At 40.3% G+C, this 15,452-nt stretch overlaps 1 protein-coding gene across 5 annotated transcripts in view; it reads right to left on the bottom strand.

Moving 5' to 3' along the window:
• Positions 1–14,814, bottom strand: part of LOC122352732 (rab GTPase-activating protein 1) — a 70,136-nt gene extending 55,322 nt beyond the window's left edge. For 2 of the 5 annotated variants that reach the window (XM_043250303.1, XM_043250307.1), the window contains exons 1-4: positions 14,682–14,814; positions 5,273–5,478; positions 2,878–2,907; positions 298–526 (exon numbers count right to left, since the gene is read on the bottom strand). In XM_043250303.1, coding sequence (XP_043106238.1) covers positions 298–526; positions 2,878–2,907; positions 5,273–5,422 — 409 coding nt within the window. In that variant the 5' untranslated portion in view covers positions 5,423–5,478; positions 14,682–14,814. The remainder of the gene's footprint in view (positions 1–297; positions 527–2,877; positions 2,908–5,272; positions 5,479–14,681) is intronic. The other 3 variants (XM_043250305.1, XM_043250308.1, XM_043250306.1) reach the window with 3 other exon arrangements.
• Positions 14,815–15,452: the final 638 nt, after the last annotated feature.

Genomic DNA, 15,452 nt, shown 5'->3' with positions numbered 1-15,452 from the left:
GAAGATCTGGGCTTAGTTCTTCAAGATGTTTGGAACGACCTACCAGCCGAGTTCCTTGAGAAACCGTGTGTGAGTGTACCCAGAAGAACTGCTGCTGTTTTGAAGGCACCAGATCTTGATTAGATTTTGATTTCTCTCGTGTTTATTCAATGGATTTTGTTCATTAATGAAAATAAATGTTTAACATTTTTGAAAGCATTCTTTGTTTACAGCATTTCACAGTACTGTTTGTGTACACACACACACACACACACACACACACACACACACACACTCACACAGTGTGGTTTTCCTCACCCCTGTAGGATCTCTCGTTGAGTTCACTCTCCTGAGCTCCCTGAACAGGCAGCATTATCTCAAGTTTAGGGGGTTTTGGGCCGGACCGCGGTGGCACAGCTGTGGTGGGATAGCCATGGTCAGCTCCTCCCAGATGGTCCGGTCCTCCCACCAGTTCAGTGACTGAGGGGTCCATCAGCACATCTTCCAGCTCCTGCTGTAACTGCTGCTCACTGCCGTTGCCCACGATCTGAACACACACACACACACACACACACACACCAGTGTGGTCATTAAGTGGCTCGTGTGAGTCACTTACACATATACATTACCCAAGATGATGAACGAGCAAAACACCGGACACCATCGGATCCTAGAGTTGCGTCAGAGAAAACGGCATATTCTAAATTTCACAAATTAAACTAAGCTTTGAGGAACAGACGGAGTACAACCAATCTGTTGCAGCCGTTTATGTTTTCCTTTTAATAAATCTGAACGATTGACAAAGTTTAAAAATCACTGCGACCCACTGAACAGACTGTACGTCTACCCAGTTCTATGGCTAAAGTTAACAGCATTAAGAGAACTGCTTGTAACCCATACACGAAAGGGGCGGGGTCAGCAGAGCTCATTAGCATTTAAAGGGCCATACACTGAAACGGGTCGTTGTCGTTTTACACTACCATTGAGGCATTTTAACCAAAGTATATGTTATATGTTATAACTGGCCTTCACATACTACACTACACAAGCAGACTTTCAGGTTGTTTTGATCCCTGTGCAGAACCGCACACCTTGAAAACAACGTGTTCGGTGATCATCATACAACACATACACATACTAAACTCAAATCTTCAGACTGAAGGTCCTTGCACAATGAGTCCCACTGAATTTTGTGTCATATTTCTCCCCCTTTCCTATCCAAATGCTTACTGCAGATGCAAAAATGTGGAAAATTATTTCATGACGGGCCATATTTTCACTGGCAGGATGTAAACGTGATTGACAACATGAGGTCATATTTATTTTTTAATGTGCAAAAATTTCATACTCTGTGTGCAAAGACCTTGACTCTGACTTTCGGCAACTGCCATGAACTGTTTATCGGTGGAACTCGTGCAAACTGCTACAGAAGCAAATAAACCTCTATAAAGTCAACCGTTTTAACTTTGCATGGCTTTCTACAGGCTGCTGGTGCATTCAAGTCTTGACATAAACATAGTATTTACAAGTTCAATGCACATGAACGTAAAAAGAATAATAAGAAAAGATGTTAAACCCGAGTTTATGAGAGTATCAATGAGAAAATTGCATATTAAAAGAACTATTATTTGTACTTTTTTATGGGTCCTGAAATTAAGCAATTATGGGCAATACTGATTAAAAAAAAAAAGAATGTTTTGATGAATGTATTTTCGGCGGGTTTAGGTCGGTCGTGAATAAATAAATGGCAATAAAACTGTCAGTAGGTGGCAGCAAGTCCCTGTTATAATCTATTTAATCCAATCAAACGATTCGTTAGTAACGGCTCATTCAAAAGGAACAAGCGCCTGCGTCCCAATGTGCATGCTATCCATCTTAAACTCTGTGTGATAGAGGTAGTTTTGCATACTATTTAGAGAGAGTGGATAGTAGGCTCTCGATTCACTGGATCACTCCATTCCTTCAAAAAACTGATTTAAAACCGTGCTTTAAAATGAACAGATTAGTGCTGATCGTCAGAAAAGTACATTGTTTTTGCAGTGAATATAAAACAAAAACCCATCCATGGATATTTTTGTTTTGTTTTACTGCTGGAATTAAACGAGCAATGTATCAGGGGAATGTATTTAAATTCAAATCAAGATAAAATCATACCTTCTGTCTTTTTAAAGAGAAAAATGATTTGCTATGAGTTTACCGAGTTCTGATTGGCCATTCACCCTTATTTAATCCCTGAATTATTATAACATTTCATGCGCATGATAATTTTACATAATACACAAAATTAATAAGCCAAAGGGAATAGTAAGGGGGGATGTTTTTTGTCATTTTTCCCGACCGGGGAGATGCCATCCTCTCAGTTCGAGCCCTGGTCGTCTTTGAATATCTGTCAAGATCATTTTCGTGGTATGATCCACACCGCCTTTTATCGGATGAAGCGATGTCGGATGAGAAGAACAACGTAGGTGACAAAAGCAAGAAAACAACACAACGGAGGTGATGTCAAAACTGCATAAAAGCAATGCCAGGAAGTGGAGTGGGATCAGATGATTTGGCAGGAGACCTTGACGTCAAAAAACATATATAAAAGTGTGACAAAAGAATACAAGCTAGAGGCACTAGCATGAACGGGGACCGAAAGGTGACTGGACTAAGACTAAAATGCCTGGAACAAGGGAAACAGTGGAAGCACCAGACACAGAACAGAAGCCTATAAACACTCTAGTGAGCGCTGCACAATCACAAGATCACAGTCCCGCCTATTTCCCACAACCAGCTGCTGCACGGGCCGCTGAAGCTGCCAATCAAACCATCAGCCAATCAGACACAAGGCACAGAGACACAGTACGACCACAAAGCCACAGAGGAAGAGAGAGAGAGGAATAGATAAAGACTGACCTTAAAGCTGACCCCTTCCTCAGAAATCACCTGTGTGACAAACAGAGTGTTTTAAGAGGATGCTAATAAACAGGTTAACTGAGAGAGAGAGAGAGAGAGAGAGAGAGAGAGAGAGAGAGAGAGAGAGAGAGAGAGACAGAGAGAGAGAGAGAGAGAGAGAGAGAGAGAGAGAGAGAGAGAGAGAGAGAGAGAGAGAGAGAGAGAGAGAGAGAGAGAGAGAGAGAGAGAGCGTTCTTGTGACCGACGGACTGTGAAAGACTGACAAACATCTGTTACAACAGAACATCTCCACATCGTGTTGCTTGATGTGACGAGGCCCTCTAGCGGCAGAAACAACAGAAACTCGCCCTCGTGTCCTTACATTTACTTTTAGTCTACGACTGAGGACAGTGGAAGCAATCAAAATCAACAAAGGAGCAATGATACACAAGTGTTAAAACGAGTCTCGGTCAGCTTCACCTGGTGAGGAATTTTTATATTACATAAAAAAGAAAGAAAACAGATAGAATAAAAAAAGAAGAGAGCAGTAGTAAATAGTATAAGTAAAAAGAGAAGAAATAGGCAAAACGGAAAAGAGTGGAGAAGCTAGTGTTGTTATATATCTATCTATCTATCTATCTATCTATCTATCTATATATATATATATATATATATATATATATATATATATATATATATATATATATATATATATATATATATATCTATATCTATATATCTCTATCTATATCTCTCTCTATCTCTCTCTCTCTCTCTCTCGCTTCTATATATATATATATATATATATATATATATATATATATATATATATATATATATATATATATATATATATGTATATGTATGTGTGTGCATTTTTATTTACATATATTTTATTATACATTTAAAATATAAACAATGCATTTGCCTTAAATATATGCATGCATTACTACATAAAGAAAATCTATAAACTATAGGATAATGAAATAAAGTGTAAAAGAGGAGAGAACAGAATTAGAAGATTGCAAGAGTTAGAAACCAATATCTACTCTTTCTACAGTAGTGCATAAAAAAGATTTTTAACAATGTTCTTATGGCCACTTTTCAACATTTAAAAATGACTATTTTGTGGCAAATTTGAGTTTTTTGGGGTTTTGTTTCACATGACAGTGGGTAAATGGCAAAATGCTCATGGCTGAATTATTCCTTCAATAAAGAAGGTGACAAAAAACAAGCATGACATGGGAAAAAAAATAACAAAACCTCAAAGCCTGCTGGTCCAGAGCCGTGGTCAAATGCAAAATCTGAAGGAGCCGTCTTCGCAAGCCAATGAAATGAACAAAGCCACCGAATCAGAAAGAAAGAGTGATGGAGTCATGAGCACCAGATCTGAAGAGAAACCTCCTTGAGGAGTGAGATCTGGACCGATCTCGTTAAACTAAACTAAAGTGTGAGCGTGTGTACACGGAGCTGAAAGTGCATTGGCCAAAACATCAACCTAAACGAAATAAATCAAAGGTGATATGAACTGGACAGAAATCCAGCCAGCAGGTCGGGACGGAGACTAAAACGTGAAATGAGTGAAGGGCCTGTCAACATTTCAAACACTTGCAGCACTTTTTAGCTGCGCTGTGTGCAAAGAGAAAAATCTAAATAAATAAATCAAGAATTTGCTTTAGTTATGAATCTGATATTTAAAAAAAAGTCATGATCGAAGAACAATTTCTATATATATTTAGTTAATCGTTTTATTCAGATTCTTATTTACAGCATTTTCTTAATCGCCTCTAAATAAACTTGTTCTGTGTGAAACACCTCAGCCAATAGTAGACTGTAAAACTGGGTTCCTCCTGTCAAAGCATTCGATCGCTGACTATTCGGGCTCACCCCTAAATACTTAAAGATTTATTCATTCATTTTGAAACGTTAAACCATCAAAGGGATTATTAGCCTTAGCTTTCGTTTAAAAGTGCTTCTCATAACGACTTATGAAGCATATAGCATCCTCCGGATTATTTCCGTTAACCGTGCAGCCCTACCAACTAAATCTAAAAAGCGGATCATTACCAACAAAGAAATGATTATTTCAAAACATATGTACATTAAACTACTTAAAGACACCAGGTTTCAATGTCGCAAGTAATTAGAGGAACGGTTCACTCAGAAATGATCATTTACTCTCCATCAGAATTTCTTTTTCTTCTGCCGAAGATGTTTTGAAGAAAGTTCTGGGTCACAAGTGACTTCCATAGCAGGAGGAAAAAAAATACTATGGAAGTCAATGGTGACCAAAACGGCCTACTTGATCATTTTTGAGTCAACCATCTCTTTAAATGTGCCCTTAATTGAAGAATCCCCCATCTCTAGTTCACCGAGCAGAACGTTTTCTCCCTAGATGTTTTCTGTCTACTCTTACCTTCAGTCCTGTCTTTTCATCATCGCTACCATTATTAGTGGAGGGGGTGTCGTCCCCCAGCCGGGACACCAGGACAAAGTCCTCACTGTTGAGGGTGGACACAGAGTCGGAGGACACGCTAATTTTCCCCACCGAGGCCTTGTCATCCATGACTGCTAAATCAAGCCAGACGCGCTCATGAATGGCGGTTTAATGAGCAAAATTACCTGGAAAACAAAGAGATGAAAAAACAATGAGGAAACGAAAAGAAAACAAACAAAAAAAACATGAGAGGAGCTTGCACGCCCGTGCTTGTTCTGAAGACATCCTTCGTGAACTCAAAACATCTTTACGGAGCACGTTTCAATACACTCTTCTACTAATGGCAGCATTTACGTGCAAAGCTGTTTATGGGCACATGGTGTCTGCAGAGCAAAATAAAAGTGTGTGGAAGTGTACTGTAAAAAGATCAAGAAATGGCAGGTAAATTTGGGTAAACTGAAACAGGTTCTCGTATTGGAAGCATACATCAAGGGACAAAAACTAAACCAAACAGCAAGACCATTTAACCACAGAGTGTATGTATGTGTGTGTGTGTGTGTGTGTGTGTGTATATGTGTATATATATATATATATATATATATATATATATATATATATATATATATATATATATGTACACACACAAGGTATACAATTTGTAGAAGATATGTATAAATTAAAAAAAACAAACATTTAAAAAGGCATCCAAACTGCATTATATTTTTAATATACAAGTTATATATATTAAAAATATAAGTATTTCAAAGCTTATTTTTATTTAAAGTTTAATTTCATGTTTATATTTTTATTAGTTTTGTGCCTTTGACAATTGTGTGTGTGCATATACATGTGAGACCCTGGAGGACAAAACATTGTCTTAAGTCGCTGGGGTTTTTTAAGCTTTACTTTATTTGAGTTTGGTGATTTTAGTACTCCAACTTCAAACACATTTTTATTATGCCCAATTTATTTATTTATTTTGATTACAGCAAAATAATCCAAAAAGTTCTACACATTTTTTACATTTTCCATCTAACAAAATTAGTTTATTTTTTATTTCTGCTTCATTTCAATTCCCAAATATGGGGAGATTGGCCATGAGATTAGCTATTAATATTGTTAGTCTGAAGTACATGAGGCGTCAATATTTCTGTTTAAAAATAAATAAATAAATTATAAATGTGCATATATGCTAATACCTTATTTAATCAATACAGGCTGGTGCAATACCACAAATATGTTTTTTTTTTCTTTTTGATTACATGGTACATTAACATCAATATACTATTAGCTCTGTACTATTCTGTGGTGCATTTCTGCAATGATAATATATGACAGAAACGGGCCTGGCTCTGTTCTGCAGCAGCCAATTGTACGCAACATGCAAAAATCCATTTTATCTCCAAGGCAACAGTCAAATGGCAAACAAAGTCGGTGCCGCTGTGGACTATAAACTTATTAGCTGCCGGAACTGTACTGCCAAGTGCTGCTTACATTACCACGAGCACGACCGGCTACGACAACGCTGTTCACACTGACCTTATCCCCACGCAAAGAGAGACGATTTTATTCCAATAAAAAAGAAGCTAACTTGATTCTATTGCAACAGAAAGGAAAGCTGAGGAACGAGCGATGGTTGTGTTTATAAGAGCCGTACCTGTTTGTATCTGGACAGCCTGAGAGGGTCAGCTCTGAACTATATTTGGATACGGGAGGGAAATAATGGGAGCGTACAGGTCCAGACACGAAAACACTAACAAAAGCAGCCCGCGCCATTTCACTCTACTGATTCTTCAGCAGATCTCTAGAGGAAGTGTCGAAGAATGACCAGAACCTGTGTGGGATTTACACACACACACACACACACACACACACACACACACACACACACAATGTGCTCCGATGTGTTACTATCCCAGAAGTCCTGTACAAAGAGGATGTTGATACAATGAACTCAAGTCACAACAGTGAGTTACAGACGTGTGACAAATGTAAGTCCGTTTCAATGAGCCCATTTTATAGCTAGCTGTATTTCAGCAGACCAATCTGTACTGCTCCTCCAGATCAAAGCTCCTTCTCCTTCTCCTGATGTTCCACCAGCTATATCGTTCCATCAAGTGAAGCCACATTTAAAAAGAACATGTACTTTATGACAGACTTTGGGTTTATACGCTGCTGCTCAAAGGTTTGGGTGATTTTTGGATGATTTTTATAGAAAGCTATTTTGCTTACCACAACTACATTTATTTGATCATAAATACAGTAATAACAGCAATACTGTGAAACTTTATCTCTATTCAAAAATACTGTTTTCTGTTTCAATACATTGTAAAATGTAATTTATTCATTACTCCAGTCTTCAGTGTCATCCATAAAACATTCTCATCTTTATTCTAATCATAACATTTATTATTATTAATGTCGTACATAGTTTTGCGGCTCAATATTTTTGAGGAACTTGATTATTTTTTTTACTTTATTATAGTATAAATGTATTTAATGCAGTCTTGTTTAATACACGTAATATTTATTTCAAAGACTATTCAGCACTATTTAAGACTGTATAATAAAGGTTTAAAGAAACATAACATCTTTATTTTGAACAGAAAAAATGCTATTGCTCCATTAATGTAATATATCTATAGTCTATAATGTGCACTTGCAATAATAATAAAGTATATGCAAACATTTACAGCTATTGATGCATTACCTTTCTGAGCTTTTCAAACAAATACTGGCTTATGAATGATGCAATCTATTGTTAAAAGGGGAAAAATAAAAATGGCATCCGTTCTGCTGAGCCATGCAGGGAACTTTTTGGACACACCTGTTTTGTCAGTTTACTATGTAGGAAACAACAGAGATCCACCTATTTCATTTCAGCCAAAGTCAAAGAAAGCCACCAGGCTTTCACCGCACAATGTCAGGCAAATATTAAGTCTGGATGAATTAAACTAACTGAAACAAACCATGTGCTCAGCTCTGACTTGCTTAAACTGCAGAATATTGCAAAACGGTTTGATGGACTCAACATGCATCTGCGTGTCACAAATGTTTGCTTCCGCTGTTTTATTATTGGCTCTCTTGATTATTAGTCTCTACCAACTTCTGCAAACAGAAATAAAACAGACGACGACAATCTAGACAACATTTTAGGTAAGCTACTGACGCGGTCAACACATACTCTCATTAAATGGAAAAGGGCAGCTTGGCCATTCTGCTAAATAACTTCTATTGTAGTGGCTAAATGAACTATGCCTTCACAAACGGTAGCAGGAGAGACGTGTGCTGCTTCGCAGGTCAGTGGGTTCGGGCTGCAGGGATACTGTGAGGGAGGATGTTGAATGGCAGGTTGTTCCTTTGTGAATGAGCTCTGGTTTTCCTGACTGGGCATATTGTGCTCTGTCCTAATGGAGACCAGGCTCAGCGCTACACCCTGGGGAGCAATGACCAGAAACCAGCGGCACTCAGGCCTCACAGAGCTCTGACAATGAGCCATGTGTATTGCGCTACTGGTTTAAGATAGAGGAGCGGCTCCTCACACCGACTAACGGTCAGACGACTGACTTCATAGCCTTGTTCAGGGATATCCACATGGATTCGTGTGGAATAGAGACACAAGATGCTCCCTCACACTAACGCTCTGTTCTTGCACTGTTATAATGGATGCCTTGTCTGTATTTTTCTTCTCTCTTTTTGCCTCAGGACGCCACGGCCAAATGAGGAGTGAAACACAAGATGATGTTTTAGGCTCTCTTGGGGCAAAAGGAAAAAGATAAGAGGAGGAGGGGAGAAGAGAGAGACAGACAAACTGATGTAGAGAGAGACAGGCAGAATGAAGTAAAGAGAAAGTAAGGCTGACTCGAGCAGAAAGAGGCGGACAAACTAAAGCAACCAAACAGAGACGGACAGGTAAAATGAGGCGACTGGTGGACTGAGAAACTAAGAGAGAGACAGACAGGCGAGACTGAATCAGAGAGAGAGAGAAGGCGAGACTGAATCAGAGAGAGAGAGAGAGACAGACTGAATCAGAGAGAGAGAGAGACAGACAGGTGAGACTGAATCAGAGAGAGAGAGACAGACAGGCGAGACTGAATCAGAGAGAGAGAGAGACAGACAGGCGAGACTGAATCAGAGAGAGAGAGAGACAGACAGGTGAGACTGAATCAGAGAGACAGAGAGACAGACAGACAGGCGAGACTGAATCAGAGAGAGAGAAGGCGAGACAGACAGGCGAGACTGAATCAGAGAGAGAGAGAAAGACAGACAGACTGAATCAGACTGAATCAGAGAGAGAGAGAGAGAGACAGACAGGCGAGACTGAATCAGAGAGAGAGAGAGACAGGCGAGACTGAATCAGAGAGAGCGAGACAGACAGGCGAGACTGAATCAGAGAGACAGACAGGCGAGACTGAATCAGAGAGACAGAGAGACAGACAGGCGAGACTGAATCAGAGAGACAGAGAGACAGACAGGCGAGACTGAATCAGAGAGAGCGAGACAGAGAGACAGACAGGCGAGACTGAAGGCAGAGAATCAGAGAGAGACAGACAGGCGAGACTGAATCAGAGAGAGAGAGAGAGAGACAGGCGAGACTGAATCAGAGAGAGAGAGAGAGAATCAGACAGGCGAGACTGAATCAGAGAGAGAGAGAGACAGACAGGCGAGACTGAATCAGAGAGAGAGAGAGACAGACAGGCGAGACTGAATCAGAGAGAGAGAGAGACAGACAGGCGAGACTGAATCAGAGAGAGAGAGAGAGAGACTGAATCAGAGAGAGACAGGCGAGACTGAATCAGAGAGAGAGAGAGAGACAGACAGGCGAGACTGAATCAGAGAGAGAGAGAGACAGACAGGCGAGACTGAATCAGAGAGAGAGAGAGACAGACAGGCACTGAATCAGAGAGAGAGACTGAATCAGAGAGAGAGAGAGAGCAGACAGACAGGCGAGACTGAATCAGAGAGAGAGAGAGACAGACAGACAGAGAGACTGAATCAGAGAGAGAGAGAGACAGACAGGCGAGACTGAATCAGAGAGAGAGAGAAAGACAGACAGGCGAGACTGAATCAGAGAGAGAGAGAGAGAGACAGACTGGCGAGACTGAGACTGAATCAGAGAGACAGAGAGACAGGCGAGAGACAGAGAGAGACTGAACTGAATCAGAGCGAGCGAGAGACAGACAGACTGAATCAGAGACTGAATCAGAGACTGAATCAGAGAGAGAGACAGGCGAGAGACTGAATCAGAGAGAGAGAGAGACAGACAGGAATCAGAGAGAGAGAGAGACAGACTGAACTCAGAGAGAGAGAGACAGAGACAGACAGAGAGAGAGACTGAGACTGAATCAGAGAGAGCGAGAGACAGACAGGCGAGACTGAATCAGAGAGAGCGAGACAGACAGGCGAGACTGAATCAGAGAGAGAGAGAATCAGACAGACAGACAGGCGAGACTGAATCAGAGAGAGAGAGAGAGACAGACAGCGAGACTGAATCAGAGAGAGAGACAGGAGAGAGAGAGACAGGCAGACAGAGAGCGAGACAGACAGGCGAGACTGAATCAGAGAGCGAGAGAGAGAGAGAGAGAGAGAGAGACAGACAGGCGAGACTGAATCAGAGAGAGAGAGAGAGACAGACAGGCGAGACTGAATCAGAGAGAGAAAGAGAGACAGGCGAGACTGAATCAGAGAGAGAGAGAGAGAGACAGACAGGCAAGACTGAATCAGAGAGAGCGAGAGAGAGACAGGCGAGACTGAATCAGAGAGAGCGAGAGAGACAGGCAACACTGAATCAGAGAGAGAGAGAGAGACAGACAGGCGAGACTGAATCAGAGAGAGAGAGAGGACAGTGGAACTGAGGGAGGCAGTGGGGTTTCTTCTATTCCCAGAAAGCATTCAGATTTCTGTCACCATAGCAACTGCACACCTGCCTGGTCAAAGGCACGCCAGCTGTTTGATTTCTCTCACTGCTGGACTGCAAACCAAACAGGAAACACTTGATCAATCAGAGTGACCGAAAGGAACTTTAACTAAGTGTTAAAATAATCATTCCTGTCAAATTCGATGAAGCTGTCTACAGTTACAGTACAGTAGTCTACAGTTCTGTTTGGTGTCAGATTTCAGGCAATTGGTATTTCTTCCCTGCTCTATATTGTTTCCTCAAATGCACTGTACTGAGGATAAAACTGAATTAACAGATGTAGCCAAGTCCTGCACTCATTGACTACAAAACACTAATCCATGTCCCCTATGAAGGGAGAGAAATAGGAGATGAGCAGAATAAGACAGAAAGAGAAGCTGATGACTCTGTAGATTCAGTGTGTGAGAAAGAGAAAGATCCACCTGTGTGTAATACTGTAATCCTTTACAGTCACGCAAATAAAGCTGTGTTGACACAGTCTCTAGATAGAAGAGCAAGAGATAAAGCAAAATAAGGAAAGGCAGCATGAGAAAGAAAGAGGGTAACAATACACGGAAACAGCTAGTAATACATATTTAGTGAGCAGTGAGCCAATAACCTTTTACAGCTGCGCCAATATGAGGGCATCGGCCTGGCTGCAGTCATCAGCAGGAAGCTTGTTTATGCAACACATTCAATTATTTCACAACTCTTTCTCAGATTTTCAAGATTATATCTGGCAATTCAGATTATGTTTCAGCACAGAATACAAAACGATCGTTTAATTCTAAGTTTTAAGCTCTCAATTCAGACTTTTTTTCCTCGCAATTTAGAGAAAAAGGCAGAATTGAACCAATAAATTCACACTTTCTCACAACTCTGAGTTTACGTCTCGCAATTCAGGGTTTTTTTGCACAAAAAAAAAAGTTACAACTTTTTTGCAAGATGTGAACTCTGACTTTGTTGCGGTTTTATTTTTTTAATTCTGTTTTGAGTTTTTCTCACAACTCTGACTTTTTCCTCATAAATGTGAATTCACACCTATCATGCAAATCTATTCTTCAACACACAAGGATTAAAAACTACAATTTCTTTTTAATCTAAAAATGCATTATATTTTTTCTTGCAAGTGTACGCTTACGTCTAACAATTTTTTTTCTTGAGAACTACAATTAAAAAAACACACCGTGAGATATAGTCCGAGCTGCTAGATAAAAGTCACTTTTTTTAATTCTTATTTATTCTTTGTATCACGTGGAGGAAACAAGCTTCCGTAAAACACGAATTAAAAAAAGAAAAAGAGCATGAAGAGGGTTTGAAGTAGTTGGAGCATGTGTCAGGGTGTGGTTACACACAGCCCAGCTGTCTCACGGGCCCCGGAGACGAGAAGCATCTGTCAGCGTGCCGTTAAACACATGGTCCTCCATTGGGCTTCTGCTCGCACATCGCTCAACGTGATGGCGAGTTTGGGCTAATAATTCAAGTAACGTCCAGTATATATGTGCATATGGAAACAGCGGTGCTGCAACTCAGTTATTTTTCCCAGATGAAGACGCAGACCCTTGAGCGATCTGCCAGCGCTGCCTTGGCAACATAACACCGACAAGCATGTTTATTGTTGGGGAACACAAGCACAATGGGAATTAGAATGCATTTATAATGCTTACGGCCTTCTATTTGGCTTTTCCACCAATGAAAGACTTTTTATATAAAAGCGGTCATGCATGCACACATTCACACAGACAGCACTGGTCAAAAGTTTGAGATCGTGACAATTTTAATATCTTTCGCCTGCATTTATTTGATCAAATTTGTAGAATTGTAGCAAAATGTTGTCACATTGATATTATAAATAACCATTTTCTATTTTAATTTATTTATATCAATTTATTTTTTTTTTTTTAAATGGTAAGTAGCAAAAACAGTTTTCAACACAAAAATGGAGAAATTCGGCTAAAAATGTAGCTTTGCTTGAAATAAATGACATTTATTATACTAATATTTCACAATATTGTTTTTAACCAACTTTTAAATCAAATAGATCTTTTACTTATTTGAGAAAACCAAAACCCACACAGACTTGTGGTGTACAACTATATAATAAAGAAAACATTAAAAATTATAACACAACTAGCATTAATAATAACCGTACAGCTTCGTTCTACGTCAGACTGCTTTCAGGCTGGGTTTTTGCTGCACTGCTCACTTTAAAGTGAACGGCGGAGTAATTATTGAAACAACAGATTAAATAAACGCTTTAAAAAGCCACCAGTCTGGGTTAGATCTTAAGGTGTGGCCGTTGACTGTCTCCTTCCAAAGACAACTGTTACGCAATCTGAAGTCATGAGAGATGAACTCACCGCTGGCAGTAAGCAGCAGGTATATCCGTCTCTGGGTGGAGAAATAGGAGCGCTACAATTAGCGGCCTTATTGTTTGTAATCAGCGAATTTGTTTATTTTTAATCAACGAATCGATCCCACTGGCTCATCTTTCCCGGTTGAAGTGAACAGCAGCTTTCCAGCCTCGAGTTACACTTATCATTTTCCCAATTTCCATGCATTTTAATAGAAACCCATGCAACAGAGCAAAATTCCCCCCTGCGCTCCGTGCATTTAATCATGCATATTTCACTAATATTCACGTGGCGCTGAGTTGCTTGGTTTGAAAATGAGCTGGACCATTGGACCATTTCTTGCCACACCTTATAAGAGCGGCTACTCCGCGAGACAATAGTATTCAACCCCAGGTTTATTGGTTTTATACACGCATTTTTACACCTCCCTTCGCTAAACGTGTGGTTTCGAGTCCTGACAGATCGGTCCTGGAGAAACAATAACATACTCCGTCATCACAATAAAGGAAAATGATCAAAATAGGCTTGGATTGAATGAAGGAATCGCTTGAGCGCACGATTCAACGACTTGCTTATTAAACACAGAAAGACGGCTACATGACGCCACCTATCGGCCAAACAGCGTAAAATCCAGTAAGAGTCGCGTTTTGGCGAATTTAACGTTAAATGATTCGGTTTTAAAATCACTAGCTAGTGCAATCAAACACGTGAGCATCAAAACACACCCAAGTGCATTCAGAACCATCACACATAAGATAAAACTTCACAACGCAGCTATGTTTGCATCTATTGCAGATGATGCTTTTCTACTGTGAGAGGCGAGCAGATGCTTTAAGGACATCTTGTATATGCCGAGACTGTAACGCAAACGACGTCCTTGTTTTTTAGATGTTTAAAAGAGGATCTGTCTGAGGATGAGCTCTCGGCAGATCTTTCGCAGGGTTTGTGTCATGCAGTGAAGCAGAGATCAGCACACGGCCTTTAACGGGCTAGCGCACTGTAGCATGCTAGCCTCGGACACAAATCTGCATATATTGCGTTTTATCTTCCTCCTAAAACGGCTGAACTACGGGATAACGAGGCGGACGCGCGGGATCGATAAAAACGCGGATGCGTGCGTCGTTGCCACTCACCCTACCTGTTTCCACAAGAGCTTTTTATTCCAGAGAGGCTTGACATAACAGCGATGAACGTTAGCCAGCAACAGTGCTGCTGTAAACACAAACCAAACCCCGCTCGAGCTGCGCATGCGCCTCGGCGGTCTCCGGAACGGAATCGAATGCTTGCGTACTGCCTTCTGCGCAGTGTGTACTACATGCAGCACACTGATAAGAGCACGTTTAGAACCATTTTAAACAGTAGTATACGCTGTTGTCTTGTTAAATTACGCTGCACGTTTAGCAGAAAGGAACTGATCTGTTTATAATAATATACAAAACATTATTTAGGTCATTTAGATATATAATAGCAATTATATACAAGTTATATATTTTATATAGTGTTCAGTGGATTTTAGGCATAATTTAAAAAAAGTCAGGAGATAAAAACTTAAGTTTTGTGTTATGAAAACGATCTAAGAGCTTTATACATTATGTGTCTTACACTGCAGGTTCTTTCCCTCATCCGTGTTAAAGTGTTAATTCACCCAAAAAACTAAAACGGTAACGGGCGCGTATTCGTAATAAAACGTCCCTCGCACGACCCCAGGAGGGTGAATAAAGTCTCCCTGTGGAGAATCCCTGCCTTTAGTACGACATTTCAAACGTAATAAACACTTTTCTCTCGCTTCTGCTGACTGCGGAAACCGGAAGCAGTCCTGGCGGATGTCGTAGGACGTATGCGTTGTGCGCGTGCCTCTAGGAAATGTAGTTTTTAAAGGAAACAACGTTTCCTTACTTTATCAAAGGAA

This window comes from Puntigrus tetrazona, chromosome 10 (assembly GCF_018831695.1).
Source record: "Puntigrus tetrazona isolate hp1 chromosome 10, ASM1883169v1, whole genome shotgun sequence".
NCBI classification, from domain to species: domain Eukaryota; kingdom Metazoa; phylum Chordata; class Actinopteri; order Cypriniformes; family Cyprinidae; genus Puntigrus; species Puntigrus tetrazona.
Note: the sequence above shows the minus strand (reverse complement) of the source record. Positions and strands in the feature narration are given on the sequence as shown.